This window comes from Mobula hypostoma, chromosome 6 (genome assembly GCF_963921235.1).
Source record: "Mobula hypostoma chromosome 6, sMobHyp1.1, whole genome shotgun sequence".
In the NCBI taxonomy this organism is placed as follows: domain Eukaryota; kingdom Metazoa; phylum Chordata; class Chondrichthyes; order Myliobatiformes; family Myliobatidae; genus Mobula; species Mobula hypostoma.
In genome coordinates, this window is record NC_086102.1 from 56,375,691 (window position 1) to 56,393,155 (window position 17,465).

A 17,465-nucleotide genomic window follows, 5' to 3' on the forward strand; every position below is an offset into this window, starting at 1 on the left:
TGCTGATATTGTAGTTAAATATTAGTAAAGAAGACGGCAATATTGGGCCTGAAACAGTGACAATACATAAATACATAAAGTTTCCTTTCTGGGACTAACAGAAAGTTGTTAAGTTATAATGCATGTACTCAGATTCATATACTTCATCCTAAATATTAAATGAGTACCAACAATGGTGGCTTTTTTTTCTGAAACACTGTCCATTTTAGGTCAATTTATATTATGTATTGCAATTTACTTTATGTTTAGAATAATTACATTGCATTGGCAAAAGAACCATTGTCTGTAAAAGAGCAAAATGTTGTACTGTCACTGGCTGTAAGCACAGATTATTTTTCATTAAACCCAAAATAAGGATTATATATTGGTTTGCACTTGATATAGATACAGTGTGTTTTTGGCTTTTAGAAATAAATGAAATAGTCACTTTCACTTAAAACAGGTTTTTATTCATGTTAGCAAATCCAAAGCAACACAAGCTAGTGGAGAGCAGTAAAAGTAGAAAAATCCACTCACTGGAATATGTTTGTAATCACACACAAAATATACATTGGATTCATCAACACAATTTTACAAGTGGTGTAGCAGTACAGAGTGGGTTACAGCAACATAGAGCAAGGAGTAAGTTTGGCAGGAATTGGGTAAAACATCTATGAGCTTGTTTTTCTCATTGTTCAGAATTAAAAACTAAGCACATCATGAACTAGAACCTGTACCCAGAGTTTACTTCAGCTAGTGTGTATTTACGCACATAACTGTGTGTTAAATGGAGGTGTGTTTGTTTTAAATGTTACTGCTATAGGAATGTGTTGACCAAGTTGGTAAAGGGTAAAGACAGGATCAATTAGAATGGCACATTGACACATATCAATATATTGCAATGATAGGCTTGTGTTAGGTTGAAACTCTTTAGTTATTAGATTAGCTTTGGCTGCATGATACTTCAACTGGACTATTATAGAACATTCAACAACTTTACCCTTTTGACTCCAGATTCTTTACATTATAACAAAATTATTTACAGCTTCAAATCATAATCTTACCAATTTCAATTTGTTTTAAATACATAGCAAGTGGTTGGGAACAATTATGAAGGAGTTGAAAAAGGACAGACAATTATTGGGTTTATATTTACCTTTTTTTGTAGCCATCATATAGTAAGGAGCCTCTGAAAGAGGATGTCCTGAAAACCAATGAAACAGCTTTCAGAGAGCACAGTGGACTAATGTGGCTATGCATTAGTTTAGCCCTATTTTTCAGTAATGGAAAATATGGCCCATTAACAAAATGTATTGATTCCCAGTGGAATAATTTCAAGACTGGATATGTCTTCTATTTCATTTTCACAAAGTGGAGTAAACCATTTTTGTTAAAAGTGATCTAAACATAATTCTACTAAAAAGTAGTTTCTCCACTTACTATTCTTTCATTTCATCGGCAGGTAAATAAAACAAAACTATGAACAATTACTTTTCAAATTGGGATAAAACAAAAGCCCATAAATATAAAATTAAATACATTCTGTTAAATTGTTCTCCCTGATGCTGTGTACTGTATTTCAGGGATTACTTTTGGGGCACTGGGCATTGCTTTGGCTGCATTAGATGCTTATTCCTTGAAACTGGAATGAATAGCATCTGTCTTTTTTTAATGTGAAAATCCAGCCTAAAAGTAGATTGAGATAGTGACATTTGATAAATTTGGATATCGTGAAATAGCATTCATTGTTCGATTAGTTTGGGTACTTCTGTGTACTATTCACAATTGGGTGTGTGACACTTGCATGGTGTCAGATGTGCATTAATTACACCACTATTTGGTCAAAACACATCTCCACTATTATCACCATAATTTGGAGTTTTAAGATGCAACAAAGACAGTCTTTTTTTTTCTAGGAACATATTACTTGGTTTCTTCTTCTGTCATTTAAAGGGACACCTTGCTGCATCTGGGAAATTTGATGGACAAATTCAGAAATGATTTCAGGTTGTTCAGACATTTCCCAAAGTCCATGGAGTGTGCTTGAACTAACAAGGAGTGATTACCCCAGAATATAGAACTGAGATACTCTGTGGAAACTGGAAGCACAACCTAGCAATCTGAGGATGGCAGTTGGAACCGGGGAAGAGCAACGTGTGGATCTGGAGTTGACCTACATGAGCCACGGGCTGAATGGGAGTAAGAGGACAAAGAACCTTATCAGAAAGGCCGGTAGAACAACAACAGGCTCTCCTCCCAGTAGGGCCTGGGAGAAAGAGATTGATCACACAGGCCAGAAGTGACTCCCTGATAGAAGAACCAACTCTCACATTGAAGCTGCAAAAAACATTGTTCCCCAATCCAGACACAGTGATTGTCTTCATATTCTGAGCCTTATTTCTAAACATTATTTACTGATAATCATTGAAGAAAGAACAAAACAATCCCTTGCTGCCCCTTTGCAGGAAAATCTACTGATTATAACACTTCTGCGATCTTCGGAATGGCTCACTACAATTGTTTTTGGTGCTGAGCACCTCATCCTGACATACTGCTTAATTATGTGAAATTATTTGTGAATAATTTAGGATTTTCTCATTTGAAGAAGACAGGTGGAGCCAGTTCCTTCCAGTTTGTTCTGTTGGTGTCCATAATGGGTATTTTGGCCCCTCTGGGCATGCAGGACATCCCTTCTGGCATTTATCTGACTGATGCCAATGTCAAGTCTCTTTCTCTCTGGGAGCTGTCTTCCTCTGCCTGAAGCCTTAGTCCTCCACACGCCTGTAGTTTGACAGCCCAGATGTACCTTTAAAGTTGGTACACACAGAAAATTGTTGGAAATATTTAAATGGTGTATGGTTCACTGGGAACCATTTTAGAAGATGTTTATGGGCCTAAACTGTCCTGACAATGTCGTAGATGTCTATTCGACTGACTTCTTGATTTTTTTTAAAATATAAGGATACAAAAAGGTTGTTTGTGCTATACAAAACTGGCAAAACCAAATTAGAAGGCATGATTGTTGTATGTGTTTCATTCGGGATGCAGAGGGATCGTATATGTATGTGTTCTGTTGTGTTAGTCCACTGTTAACTGGCATTGGGGCTCTTCAGATATATTCCTTGGCATTCAGAATAGGACTGAGGCAGTACTGAGGCTTTGGTTCTGCAGCTTTCTGAATACCTTTGGATAATTCAGTGGGAATAATTGGGGAGATATTGTAGTGAAGGAAACAACGTGGATAGATTGTCATTCGGATCAAGTCAATCCATATTATTTAAAGTGAGCTCTTAGCCAGATCTGCATTATTTAAACAGAGATTTAGATTACATAGAGTAAATTGTTTGGGTTCATTCACAGTTTAAATATATTTAATCCACTTATTCCAGTTTAATGTGAATTACAACTTCAGAGATAAATGCTGTTTGAAGTGAATTTGGGTTGTAAGTGATACACTAGCTTTTTTTTATATCTATGGTTTTTAAAAATGCAAAAATGGTAAAAATGTAAGGCACAAAACAGCGAATGTAAGGCCTTTTTCCACGGGGTATATTATCATCACCAGTGGCGAATGTGAACCATGTTCATTACCCTCCTGAATGGTTTCATCTTGAGTTTTGTATAACTTGAGACATTTATGCAAATATTTTCTCCTCAAAAATGAGTGACATAGATTCAGTTTACAAAATTTAAACACTGTGCCACATCATCTTAATTACTAATCTAAATGCAGATACTATGCACTATGTTCCAACAGAATGCAGATATTGGTGGTGTTTATTTGTTACACCTAGCCTTTTGAAAGAAGCATTAAAGGGCTCTTGTTTAAAGTTCTGCAATTCAAAAACTCATTCTTATGGCTCAATTTAAAAGACAAATTTTGAGGTCTCTTTCAGGCTTGCAGCCTATCAGTGCATCAGCACACTGTTCCTCTCAAACATGTTGTACACCCAAAGTTATAACTTATACCTTGTAACAAATGCTCATTGAGGCAACAGTGCATGGGAGGATATGCACCACTTCCTCAAGTCTGCTTTATGCACTAAATACAGACATTTCCATCAAGATATACCAATAACGATGCAATAGTCTTTCTCAGTCATGCACATATAATAACCAGGTGCAGTTTTACTGTCAGAATTGTAAAATAACTAACATGATTTAATAACTAATGATGCCAGTGAGTAAAACTTCTATTCAGAACTTCTTGTTCCCATTTTATGTCCATGGTAGATAAAGTCAATGCAGACAAAAAAGTATTTGCATTTGTGAAGTTGCTTTCTTGCTGAACTATAGCACTGCACCCTCTATAATAAATCACATTTTTAACTTTGTGATTCATGTCAATTAGAATTAATGCAATACATTCATATGTGTTTCATTATTGGTAAGTTATCCCTAAAGTGTATTGGTTGGCATCAATATAAAGGGAGAAAAATAGCTTTATAACAGGTTTCATCTATGAAATTTTGATTTAATTTGTTAGTTCTAAATCACATGAGTAATTGGGTAAATCCCATAATATCTCCACAAGAGAGATACTCTGAACTTGTAATACTATTCCAAAGGAGCTGTTCACTTATCACCGAATAGCATGATTATTCATCTACTGCAGTATCTAGTTATTCAGAAAAAAAGTAAAATGGCAAGAATATAAAGGCAGCGCATTTGTGCAGAATGCTATATGTTTGAAGTCTAGAGATCCTTTAGGTTTCTGCACATAATTCATCATTCTTATACTCTAATTATATTTAATTGTCCTTGCATTGCAATTGGCTGACAGCAATGGAGAAAAGAATTATCTTCACCTTGCATCTGATGAAAAGTACTCTGACTTCTAGATATACTATTTCAACAAATAAAGCACATTTTAAACATCTGCACTTTTCTAAATCAGGGAAAATTTTGAAAGATTCTTACAAATCAAATTAATACTGAACATTGGCAAGAGAATAAAAAAAGATGAAAGTAAATAAAATGAGAATATTTTACAAGAAACTGCTTGAACCACTCTTTCATATTGGAGATTATCATATTAGAATCAGTTGTCAAATTGGAGTCACATTATGGTGGTGTGTAGTTTTGACCTCCTAATTTAAGTAAGGCTGTAATTGTCTAAGAAGCAGTACAGAGAAATTTCACTGGGTTGACGAGTTTGCCTCAGCAAATGATTGGTTTCCTTGAAATTAACTGAATCTGAGATCATATTAAGACAAATGATGTTGAAAGTATTTCCCAGATAATGCCAGGATGTTTATATTGTTAGGAGATTTTATACCTGGAAGTCAAAATTTCCTGATGCAGGAATGCCCATTTAAGTCTGAGATGAATAATTACTTATAGAAAGCTGCAAATCTTTGGAATATTCTTCCTCAGAGTTATGAACGTCGAATCATATATATTGCATTAAGGGTGTTTTAAGGATTATGGGGATTAGGCAGGAAAGTTAAAAATGGGACTAGTGGTCAAAATGGCCACAATCAATTTACAGTGACAGAACTGAGTGAAGGAGCTGTGTTACCCACTTCTACAACTAGTTCAATTGTTATTAGCTGTAGTTAATTTAGTGGCTTAAAATTACCAGTAAATAAAACATAATTCTATTTGTATTTAAACTTCATATAAGCAAATATGCTTTACGTGAACTTAGACATGTACATAGCAGCTCTGCAAGGTGCAGTAGGAGTGGGGTGGGGTAGGTGGAGCAGAAGCTATGACTACTACAGAGATGAATGGTAATTTTCTATATTCAATTATTCGTATCTGTGAACCTGACTGTCCTTTGTACTCATCTATAAAACATTCATCATCTTTTGTTGTCCCTCAATTCACTGTTGTATTATGATTTGGCTCTCCAGATTTGAAGCATTAATAGTAGAGACAAAGTGCCCAGGTGGAAACAATGTGCAAGAGATATGTATGTGAAACAATGCAAGGTATTTGGTAATTGGAGGTAAGAAAATTGGAACTAACCTTTACAATATTACTATGTGAAATAACTATTTATGATACCATTTCCTAATAACATATAGCAATATGCAAATGCTCAGGTAGTTCATAACTATCTTTATAAAGCAGTATTTGTATACCTAGTACAAATGTTTCTTTATTTCTTCAATATGTGATGGTCATTAAAGCAATGGGCAACACAATTGACACTGATACTAATGTAACCAGTGGCATAATCAGCTAAATACGACATCACTACCTGGGTCTTGTTAGCAATGATGATCATCTGCACCAAGTTACTGAACACCTCCTAAGGCATTCCTAGTACTGCATTGAGATCAAAGGAGGTTTTCGCTGTCAATCTTTTAAATTGCAGGTGACCCCAAATTTAAAATATCAGTCATAATTTGTGCTGCTGGTTATATTACTCCTGCCCTAAAATTTCCCATTGACCAGGACAACCTATTCCTGTAAATTGTGTCCTAAAATTCAGTGTTAAGCACTACTGCCTCATGTTTAATTTGTTGATATTAAAAGGTCAGATCCTTTCTTATAATTTTAAAGAATAGATAATCTTATCGCAGCTGTCTTTGGCAAAGTGACTGTGTCCTACATGATACAGAACTTGATTGGACCACAGTTCAATTTCATTAGTTGTTTAGGACGTAATCGTCAAGTGTAAAGGAGTCAGATAATCATTGTAGTTTTATTGAAATAGATAATACTTACATTTGAGAAATGACCCATCCCTGCCAGCCTTACTGAAATTCCTCAACATGTGACATTAGCAGGATTCAATCAGCCATGGCATGCTTCAAACAGCTTTCTGCATTTTACAGGCCTGCTTATTCCTTGTTGCACAGAAATATTTACAATACAATCTTTCAATCACAAAATACAGAGACTCCACAGTTCAAGCAGAGCTTCATGGGATTGCTGACCACCAGAAACAACATTACCACAACTTAATTAAAAAAACAAGTTATTCATTCTGATGAACTTTCTAAAACAAGGAATTAAAAAAAAGTTAGCAAATTAGTTAATTCTTTAACTTTATATTAACGTTTTGCTCACAGCAATAGAAAGAAAATGGAAACTATTGTTTTGTTTTACTAACGTGTTATGCTTTGGATTTAAATATTTTCTGAATACTTCAGTAGATGATCGACTAAGATTACTTCCCATTAATATCTTGCAGACTCATTTATTTTGGAATTCATCATGCCTGGTAAAAAATACTTCCCTAGTTTATATGGAGGCAACACATGTTGAAATAATGAGTGATGATTGGCCTTTCCCCTCAATTCAAAGCAGTGGTAAATAAACAAGTCCCTCAGCTTTTGATTTTGTATGTTGCATGTCTGCAACATCTGAACAGATATAGTGACCCCTAAAATGCTGTAAATATTCATTTTAAGATGATTAAAATTGAAACATAAAAGTTACGAACTTTACCTCACATAGTTTAAATAAGAACATTTTCTACTGAAGAATATGTGAATGGAATTAAGTAGAGCACCAATAATTGTTATAAATCTATTTTAACACAATTAAATCTATTTTGTTTTGTTTAAGATTCTGCTTTAATGTTGGAGTGCTTGCCATTTTTAGACATTAAGCTGATACCAAAAGGATGTTGCTGCATATCTGTTGTTAAAGATTAAACAATAAATAAAAGATATCCACTAATATATTATGCTTTCAGAAACTATTACAGAGAATGAAGAGTGTAGTGAATTAGCAACCTTTCTAAACAACATCCAAAAAAATTCAGACTTTCCATAAAACAGGCAGACAATTTATTATGAGCATCTTTGGAAACATCAGCATTTTTAGTTTTGGTACTGCTTCCTTCAGCAATAGATAGCTTTACTTTAATCTACGTTGCTTCATGGTGTTGTGCTGCAACAGTATGCACAGTGGAGATACTCACTTAACATGAAGTTGTGGTAATGTTGGAAAATGTGTGGTAGCTTCAAACAGTTGTGCAACTGAGTAACCATAGAGTCATTATACATACATAGCCAAGGGATCCCATTCCTTTTCTTGGAAAATACATCTAACAGAAGGGAATGAGACATTTCAATCATGAAGGACGATAGAAGAATTTGGCAGATTTCGCGTCACACACTCATTAGGCAATGGTATGAGGGGAAACTAGACGTTTTAGTGTAGAGCCCTCATATAAGGAAGAGGATAGCTGTATCAACTGGTATCCAAGGTGACAATAAGGAAAATAATTTTTTAAGTGTTTTAAAAAAGAAGGCTGTGGTAAAGTTGCTTCTGTGAAGTATCTATGCCAATCCCATCTTCAATGAAAGCTGTACAAAACCATATCCTGTACCAACTGTTAAACCAAGAAACTTGAAAAATATTAGACTTAACCTATCACAGCATTAAAAACATGAACCACGTTGGAATTAAATCAAACTATAGAATTCAAATTAGAGCTACACACCATTTTAATTTTTTTTTGTCTTTTTACAGTTAAGTCATAAGCTATTTGCATCCAGTTTTTTGGGCAAACTTTACAGAAAAAAGGTTTTAAATTCTTTTTGCACATTCTCGTTGTGATTATAAATCAACTTCATGATCACAAATTGAACTAGTTGAGGAATATACTCACTGTTGCATGTTGGAGACTGTAACTCCCATTTGGATTGCTCCTTCATTCAGATTTACATTCAGTCAATAAATCACCGGAGTAATGCCAAACTTGTTCATACAGAATTTTGAGATTACCATTTGTATATTATATTAATCTTATTTAAAAAGGTTAAACTAGTCTCTTTCAAACTCTTTTAGTATTCCAGTAAAATCTCTTCCTATTGTTGAACACCGCAAAGAATTACTTTTGCACTAGAAATGAAAAGTCTATATTCTTTCACCTTTTACCAACATCCATCTCTAGAACTGCAATGCTAAATATTGATTATATAGAGAAATTCAAAAAAGTTACAGTGCACCACAACATGTTATAGGACCATTATGAACTGAAAAGTGTATTAGTTCTTAATAAAATGGGACAAAACGCTACCACTGCTCCCAAGTAATTTCTTATGTATGTACAGAGCAACTAACTGTCACAAGGAAAACTAGCATGGTTGAAAGCTAGCAATATAAGTATCTCTCCACAAGGGCACCCATCTCGAATATACACTAACATAAATTAAAAACAAACACCTTTAGCATCTGAAATGCAATTTTGCTTTATATCTCTTGAAAGATAAGCAATTATTATGACCTGTTGAACTGATGCCCTGTGGACTCATTCCAAGAACATGCCACATGTTAATAAGTTTGGAGTGACATGCATGCTCTGGGGCTGCAGTGATTATTAGAAAGTCTTGTGTGTTAGTTCAGAGCTATTGGTTCCTGCGTATGATACTTAAAATTAATGTGTTACGCCTAAAGCTTAACGAGCAGAGGTTTATGACCAATGATACTTCATTTCCTCTGTTCACAAAGTTCAGACCAAAGCCCATATAATACTCATACAGATTTGATTTAATCTCACTACTTTACATTCTATCATCAAACCCTACGGTCTTCTTGCAGGACTCTTTTGAAGGACATGAACACTTTGATTTTCTTCCGATCATGTTCAGATATTTAAGCAAAAACAGACATTGTGGTTTTAAAAATAGTCCAAGTTTTTTTTTACAAGGGCAAGGTTTTTATATTTTTACATTCTTAATAAATAAATTGAAATTGCAATTCATTTAGCACTGTGCATTTAAAAACAAACACCCTAATTGGTGTCATCGGTATCATGACATCATGAGTTTTAAAATTAGTCAGGCAGATCATTTCCTAACCTTGCAAGTTATGACATATAACTTGCAAATTGCTTTATCTTCTCGAACTGCAATGGGATAAATCAGTCGGAGTTGCAATAAACTAAATGAATCTCTTTAATATTTTCTTGGTTGCTATCGCTGGTTGAAAATCCATGGTCAAATGGCTATTCCCCCCCCCCCAAAAAACCTAGAGAATTTAAAAGCATTTTTTTAAACAGTTTAGTCTCTAGTGGGTGACAGAGGCATATTTATTTAATCTGGTAAGTATATGACTGTTTTTGTTTACGCATGTTAGATGGTGCAGACTGTTGATGACATTTTTACTTCAACAAATACTTTGAAAATATTCCACAAGCTTTTGCAATTTCAACAAAAACTACTTTAATCACATTATTGAAGAAGAGGGTGGCATCGAAATTGTATTCTTTATTTTAGAGCAAATTGGTTTACTTCATCAAGAATTTACACTTTAAACCAGACCGTTGCACATCGGTGCCTGAGCTTAAATATTGCGGGTGATTCATTAATATAAGTACATTTAATGATAAACTTGCTTCATACATCACCCTCAATATTACTCCAGCAAAATATCATCTTAATATAGTGAATGTGTCACTGGGCACCAACAAATATAGTGTTATGTTTTGCACTAATTATATGTCATCATTCAGACCCAAAACAAAGGGTTAGATCTGTGTGAATGTAAACATTAGCAAAAATGGCAGAGGAGTATTTTTTTTTACACAATATTTGAAACTCATGAGCAAATGTCGATCATTTTGTATCTAATACACCCTTGACCTTTTTCTATTCTAAAAGCTTCTCTAGCAATACTTTTTTTGTGCGGTGTCATGCACCAAGTTGAAATACAAATAATCTCCTCTTTCTTTGTTGTGATCAGTTTCATATTATTAACATTTGTAAATTAGACAAACTAGAGTTGCTGCTAGCAGCCACAGTGATATGGTCACTCCTGCTAATCCAGTGCCTGAGTCTCGCATGGAACCTGGTCCTGTGAGAGTGAAAAAAAGAAATAGTGTTAAAATTTATTCAGAACTTAAATTGAACATTTATATTTGTTCTTGCATGTTTTATATTTACACTTGCATGCTTGTTTCTCATGTGTCTGCATTCTTTTTGCCACAGATTTTTGACTAACTAAGCAGAATTGCACCCTTAAAATCAGGTGTCGATGGAAGCTGTTGCTCCTGAAGCATGGCTCAACAACATAGGCTTCATAATCAAGCTATCATGTTTAATAAGATGCTGCTCATAAAAACTTTTGTTTTAGTCATTGGTAGTTCTGTCTTAATTTAAATATGTCGAATACATGAAATAGGCACACTTATGAGAATCATCCTAATTGCAGAAATGAAAGATTGTGATGTGATTCAATTAATACATAAAGAGCAAATTAAATTGAAGGTCATTTGACCAAGTGAGATATACTGAAGAATAACACAGCAGCTGAAAAAAATAGCATACTTAATTTATTATTAACTACATTTTTTGTCAAAATTTGGTCAGTTTTGTTGCGTATTTACTGTTTCAATAATATTTGAATAATCCTGTATATATATTGTTTGATTAAGCATTTTTGTTCGTTTAAATAATTCGTTATGGGTTATATGTAAAAATACATTAATTGAATACATCAACATGTTACCGTGTGATTCGTGCATGCCTCACTGAAAGTAAACTCGAACTACACCTGTATTTTTGAACTCCCAAGTATCATTTGAATTAATTTAATGCTTTCTTAATGGAAGAAAAAATTATTTACCATGTGTCAAGGAGATTATTCCTTTTTCTGATTTCTAGTATAATCTTGTTGACTAATTTTGCTCTGTATATTATTAATTTTCCTATTCTTTTATGATATCAGTAACAGCCTGGAAATATATTCTCTTCTAAGCTGTCAGAGGTTTTGCTTTGTGATTGTCTACTTCAATAAAACAACAAGGTATCCGCGAGGCTGCACAGTTACTGCATATACTGTATTGGTCCATATTATATTCACTAAAACATTTTTATAATGAAATGATATTACACTGAGAATGGCGAAGCTAGGAATGAAAACAACATATTGTTGGTTTGAAATAACCAACATTTTATGACGATTAGAAAAAACGTCCTCTTAAGAATAAGTGCAATGTAAATTGGAGCTGTTCAAAGCCACCTGAAGCCCAGGCTTGTTGTTACCCATAAAGCATCTTACTGGGAAATTTGCCACTTGGAGAATGACAAACCCATTTAACACAGATTTGTATGTTACTACATCACAGAAACTTAACCATAGTGATTCAATTTCATTTCACATTATATAAAAGTGAGTGAAGCAGCATTAGACATGAGAAATTGAGGAAGTTTCAAATCCATATCAACAATAAAGTTGAAAAATTAAAATACAAGAATACTCAGCTGATCAGGCTTTATCTGTGATGTGAAAAACAAGAATTTAAACAATGCTCTTTCATCGGGGAAGAGGAAAGTTAAAGTGAATAATTTATAGTAGCTATTCATAAGCTGACCATGTGATCACATTTTATTATCACGAGATATGTTCTTCAATATATCCAAGTTTGACTGGTTCGTAACAAAACAATTCAATGACTGCTTGATATTCTAAAACTTTCAACATAATATTAAAACATCTGCCCAAATTATTTAAAAACTGCATCATTTAAGTATAAGAAACCTTTGAAATAAATCAAAATATTTTTAATCTCTAAATTGTTAAAAATTATCCATAGTACCTTGGTCTTTTCAAATATAACAGGCATGATTGTTCAAGTAGATTCCATACCTTAACTGTTATGAAATTGCCCGGCTCTACGGCTTTCAAGTCAAATCTACTGAATAGCTGCCAGCAATTTAAGGACTATAGTGTTACATAGACCTGTTAAAATTCTAAACATACTGCCAATGATGTGGAGAACTACTTCCACATTTTTGATCGTGATTTGACAAGCATGTACAAGATTTTTTATATAATTTCTTTTGTGCATCACAGTTTCCAAGATTGGATTGCGTAGAGGGAGAGAGTTTAAAAGAAGTGAGCGGGGGCAGTTGGCACATTTTTGTGTGCCACACTTACCGAGGGGACAATTCGATTGTGTACAGGGAGGGACAGTTTAAAAGAAGTGAATAGGGACAGACAGCATATTTTACACACCACAGTTCCCCGAGGAGACATTGGATTGTGCATAATTAGAAACTTGGCAAGGTCCAACAAAAGAAGTTAGGTTTAAGTGGAGCAGCCATTGTGTGAAAGGGCCAGGGTTAGAGTGGGCAGTTGAGGCTCTGGCATATTGAGGCTTCAGTGAGATGAGGTGTCAGCTGTGGGTAGATTTTTTTTGTTATTTACTCTTTCTTTCTTATTGCACATTTAGAGCAGTGGAGATGCCAGGCAGGATAGTGGAATGCTCCTCTTACAGGATGTGGGAAGGCAGGGAGACCTCCAGTGTCAAGAAGTGCATCCAGCTGCAGCTTCTAAAGAACAGTGTTATGAAGTTTTTGCTGGTACTGGTTGAATGCTGGATCATTTGGGAGGCTGAAAGATTGATAGGCATGATATATAGGGAGGTAATTACATCCTATGTGCAAGGCACAGGTAACTGGGTGACATCATGAGGGAGAAAGGGAATAAGCATTCAGAACAGAGTACCCCTGTGGCCATTCCCCTCAACCATAGGTATACCATTTTGGATACCATTGGAGGGCCATGACCAAGCAGAGGAAATGCACAGCAGTCAGGTCTCTGGCACTGAATTTGGCTATGTGGCTAAGAGGGAAGGAGGGAGAAGAGTTGAGCTGTAGTGATAAGGGATTCATTGGTGAGGGGAACAGAGATTCTGTGAACACGAACAAGATTCCCGGATGGTGTGTTGCTCTCTTGGGTGCCAAGGTCAGGGACATCTCAGATTGAGTCCACAATATTCTTAAGTGGGAGGCTGAGCAGCCAGAGGTCATGGTCCATGTTGATACCAATTAATTGGGGACGAGAGGGGATGAGATTCTGCAAAGTGAGTTCAGGGAGTTAGGTGCTAAGTTAAAGGACAGAACCTCCAGAGATGTGATTGCAGTATTGCTACCCACACCATGTGCTAGTGATGTCAGAGATGGATAGATCATACAGGTTAACATGTGGCTAAGGAGATGGCACAGGAGGGAGGGCTTTAGATTTCTGGATCATTGGGCTCACTTCCAAGGAAGGTGGACCTGTACAGAAGGGGTGGCTTGCACCAGAACTGGAGGGAGACGAATATTCAAGCGAGAAAGTATGCTGGTCCTGCACGGAGTGGGGTTTAAACTAGAGTTGCAAGGGGATGGAAAGTGGAGCGCCAGAACAGAAGGTGGAGTGGTTGTGAAGCAAGATAATACTGAGCCTACGCACATAGTCAGGAATCAAAAGGGTGAGCATTGTGAGACTAATATTCTGAGCTGTGTATATTTCAACGCAAGGAATATTGTAGGATAGGCAGATAAGTTTAATTTAATTTTCCAGGCATCTTGGCAATCTTATGCAGCACAGTTCAATGGATACATCTCATAATTTAAGTGCTGTCCAAGTTGTTGTTTGTCATCTATATCAGTGATCTGGATGATAATGTTGTAAGCCAGATCAGCAGATTTGTGCATGGTACCGAGACTGGGATGCAAGGCAATCAAAACTTGCAGTGGGATCTGGCCCATCTGGAAAAGTGGGCTGAACTGGGCACCATGCTTGCATACTATTTAGCCCAACGCTATTATCGTTCAGGGTGTTGGAATTCAGAGTTCAAACTTGACATCCTCTGTAAGGAGTCTCCGTGTGTCCTCCCCGTGAAATGTGTGCTTTTCCCTCTGGGTCCTCTGGTTCCCTCCCACAGTCCAAAGACGTACCGGCTAGGTTAACTGGTCATTGTAAATTGTTCTGAGATTAGTTTAGGGTTAAATCAATGGTTGCCAGGGGTTGCTGGGCGGTATGGCTCGAGGGGTTGGAAGGGCCAGTTCCATGCTGATTCACTAAATACATAAATAAATGAAATTGGGAGATGGGATTTAATGCAGACAAGTATGAGGTGTTGCACCTTAGCAAGGTCAACCAGGGTAGGTCTTACACAGTGAGTGGCAGGGCTCTCAGCAGTGTGGTAGAACAGAGGGACGTGGGAATACAGATCCATTGTTGGTTGAAAGGGGCATCACAGGTAGATAGGGTCATAAAGAAAGCTTTTGGCATGTTGGCCTTCATAAATCAATGCATTCAGTGCAGCAGATGGGATGATTTGTTGAAATTATATAAGACATTGATGAGGCCTAATTTGGAGTATTGTGTGCAGTTTTGGTCACCTACCTATAGGAAAGATATTAATAAGATTGAAAGAGTACAGAGTCAATTTATGAGGATATTGCAGGAAACTGGGGAACTGAGTTAGAAGGAAAGGTTGAATATGCGAGGACTTTATTCCCAAGAATATGGAGTATTGAGGGGAGATTTGATGGGGTTATACAAAATTATGAGGGGTATAGATAGAGTAAATGCAAGCAGGCTTATTCCGCTGAGGATGGGTGATGCTTTAACTGGAGGTCATGTGTTAAGGGTGAAAGGTGAAATGTTTAAGAGGAACATAAGGGGGAATTTCTTCACTCAGAGGGTGATGAGACTGTGGAATGAGCTGCCAGAACAAGTAGGTGATAGAAGTTTGATTTCAAAATTTATGAGGAATTTGATAGGTACATGGATGAGAAGGGTATGGAGGGCTATGGTCCAGGGGCATGTCGATGGAACTAGACAGATTAATGGTTCGGCATGGACTAGATGGACCAATGATCCTTTTTCTCTCCTGTCATGCTCCATGACGCTAAATGCATGATTACTTCCCCCAGCTTTGCATTCAATGGCCACTCTGAATGAGAACAAGCAAAGAAGTCCACCCAATCTTAAAGCAACAATACAGTAATATCAAGTTAATCAGTTTTCTTTATAAAGCAGGAAACTCACTTTTCATTTCTGAGCAGTCTTCCAGTGTTTGCTTCGACAAATTTGCAGTTGTACTAATTAATGTGAATGTGAAGGCCCTTGGTTGATCCAAGAAACCACCTTCTCAACATAATAGGCTAAGCTGAGTTGGTACATAATGTCTGAATTATTTTCAAATTGCCATTGTGATACACTTGAATGTTTTAAGCTGCTCATTATCACTGAGAATTAGATTAAAAACTATATTGGATCTAATTGTAAAGAAGCGTTATGAGTTCAAAATTCGAGCATGGACAACATGGTTCAAGTTCAGTAATTTTCCAAATTCCAAATTCAATCATTTTCCAAGTCTCCATAAAGAATAATCATATCAGCAGCTGCAATAACATTGCTTTAATCCCTTCTTGGCTTGGACTTTATGCCCAGTGATTGAAGAATATTCAAACACAGTTGCATTTGTTCAGCTGATACATTTAAAAATAAACTTTAGTCATTGCCTTTGGCAACAAGTCATATGGATAATGACTATCTATTGAAAATATTTACATCTATCCCATAAAGCAATGCAATGCCAGTATCAGGAGATTTTGTTCTCCATGTACAATGTATATTTGTGGAATAGCTATGCAGCTCTCCTTAGATGCATGTTTTTATAAGAATGGAAATTAAAATCTATAATCTGCCAGTATAAACATTGCTAAAGCAAACACCATCAAATTTCTCTAAAATGCTTTTCAGAAAATAAATAAAAGAAGATATTTGAAAACTAGGCAAAGCCCAACCAGTTATTATAATTACCGCTTGAAAAGATGTATCAAAAATCAAGAGCATAGCTTAGAAATTCACTCAAAGGAAATAAGTAAAGAATTATAATACCGTAAGATATAGGAGCAGAATTTGGCCCGTTTAGTTTGCTCCACTATTTCATCATGGACCTCAACCCCAATCTCCTGTCTACTCCCCATATCCCTTCATGCCCTGATTAATCAAGAATCTATCTACCTCCCCTTAAATACTGTATACCCAATGACTAGCCTCCACAGCTGCCTGTGACAACAAACTCTGTAGATTGTGCAGTGATACTCAGTTTCCTATAGGATAATCAAACACCAGGTTTGTTGAATTGCCAGAAGAGAACATTGGAAATGGAACTTGTACCTGTAACCTGAAAATGCAAATCAATGAATTCCAATAGTTAAAGCATTCCTCTCTTTGTGCAGAAGATACAAATGAGCTAATCTTGTAGTAGGAAATAATTAAAATGTCTTTTTGCCTTAAAACACATTTATATCAGAGTACGGTTGATAATTACTCTGGAATAAAATAAATACAATTTCTCATCAGGATTTTAATATTTCATTACATTATTCAGAGAAGAAATTCAGCACAAAGCAATAATCAATAGCTGCCTAAAGAAGAATCAGCTAACAGTTTCAAAGACTGATTTATTTGAGAAAATTAGTTTGTTATGTTACGTTTATTAGGGAAAAGCAATTTTGTCAAACACATAGTAAATAACTTGCCATTGATCTGCAATGATGAAACTTTAGTTTCCACGACGACATAACACAATGAGGTAACTTTATCTTCATGCATTTGTCATGTGACAGTTGATTGTCTTTCCTCTGTGCTGAAAACTATCCCATCATCAATCTATTCAAAAGAATTTACCTCAATGCCACAACTAATTGGGCAAGGTTATTGCCATCGCAACATTTTTTAAAGGGATGTTATCATACTTACACATAAAGCAATGTAAAAATATCTTATGTAAT

The 17,465-nt window shown here is 35.7% G+C and overlaps 1 protein-coding gene across 7 annotated transcripts in view; it reads right to left on the minus strand.

Annotated features, from left to right (window-relative positions):
• Positions 1 to 438: 438 nt before the first annotated feature.
• The window catches only part of LOC134348058 (limbic system-associated membrane protein-like), a 2,069,602-nt gene continuing 2,052,575 nt past the window's right edge, over positions 439 to 17,465 (minus strand). For all 7 annotated transcript variants that reach the window (XM_063050863.1, XM_063050862.1, XM_063050866.1 and 4 more), the window contains one exon: positions 439 to 10,740. In XM_063050863.1, coding sequence (XP_062906933.1) covers positions 10,632 to 10,740 — 109 coding nt within the window. In that variant the 3' untranslated portion in view covers positions 439 to 10,631. The remainder of the gene's footprint in view (positions 10,741 to 17,465) is intronic.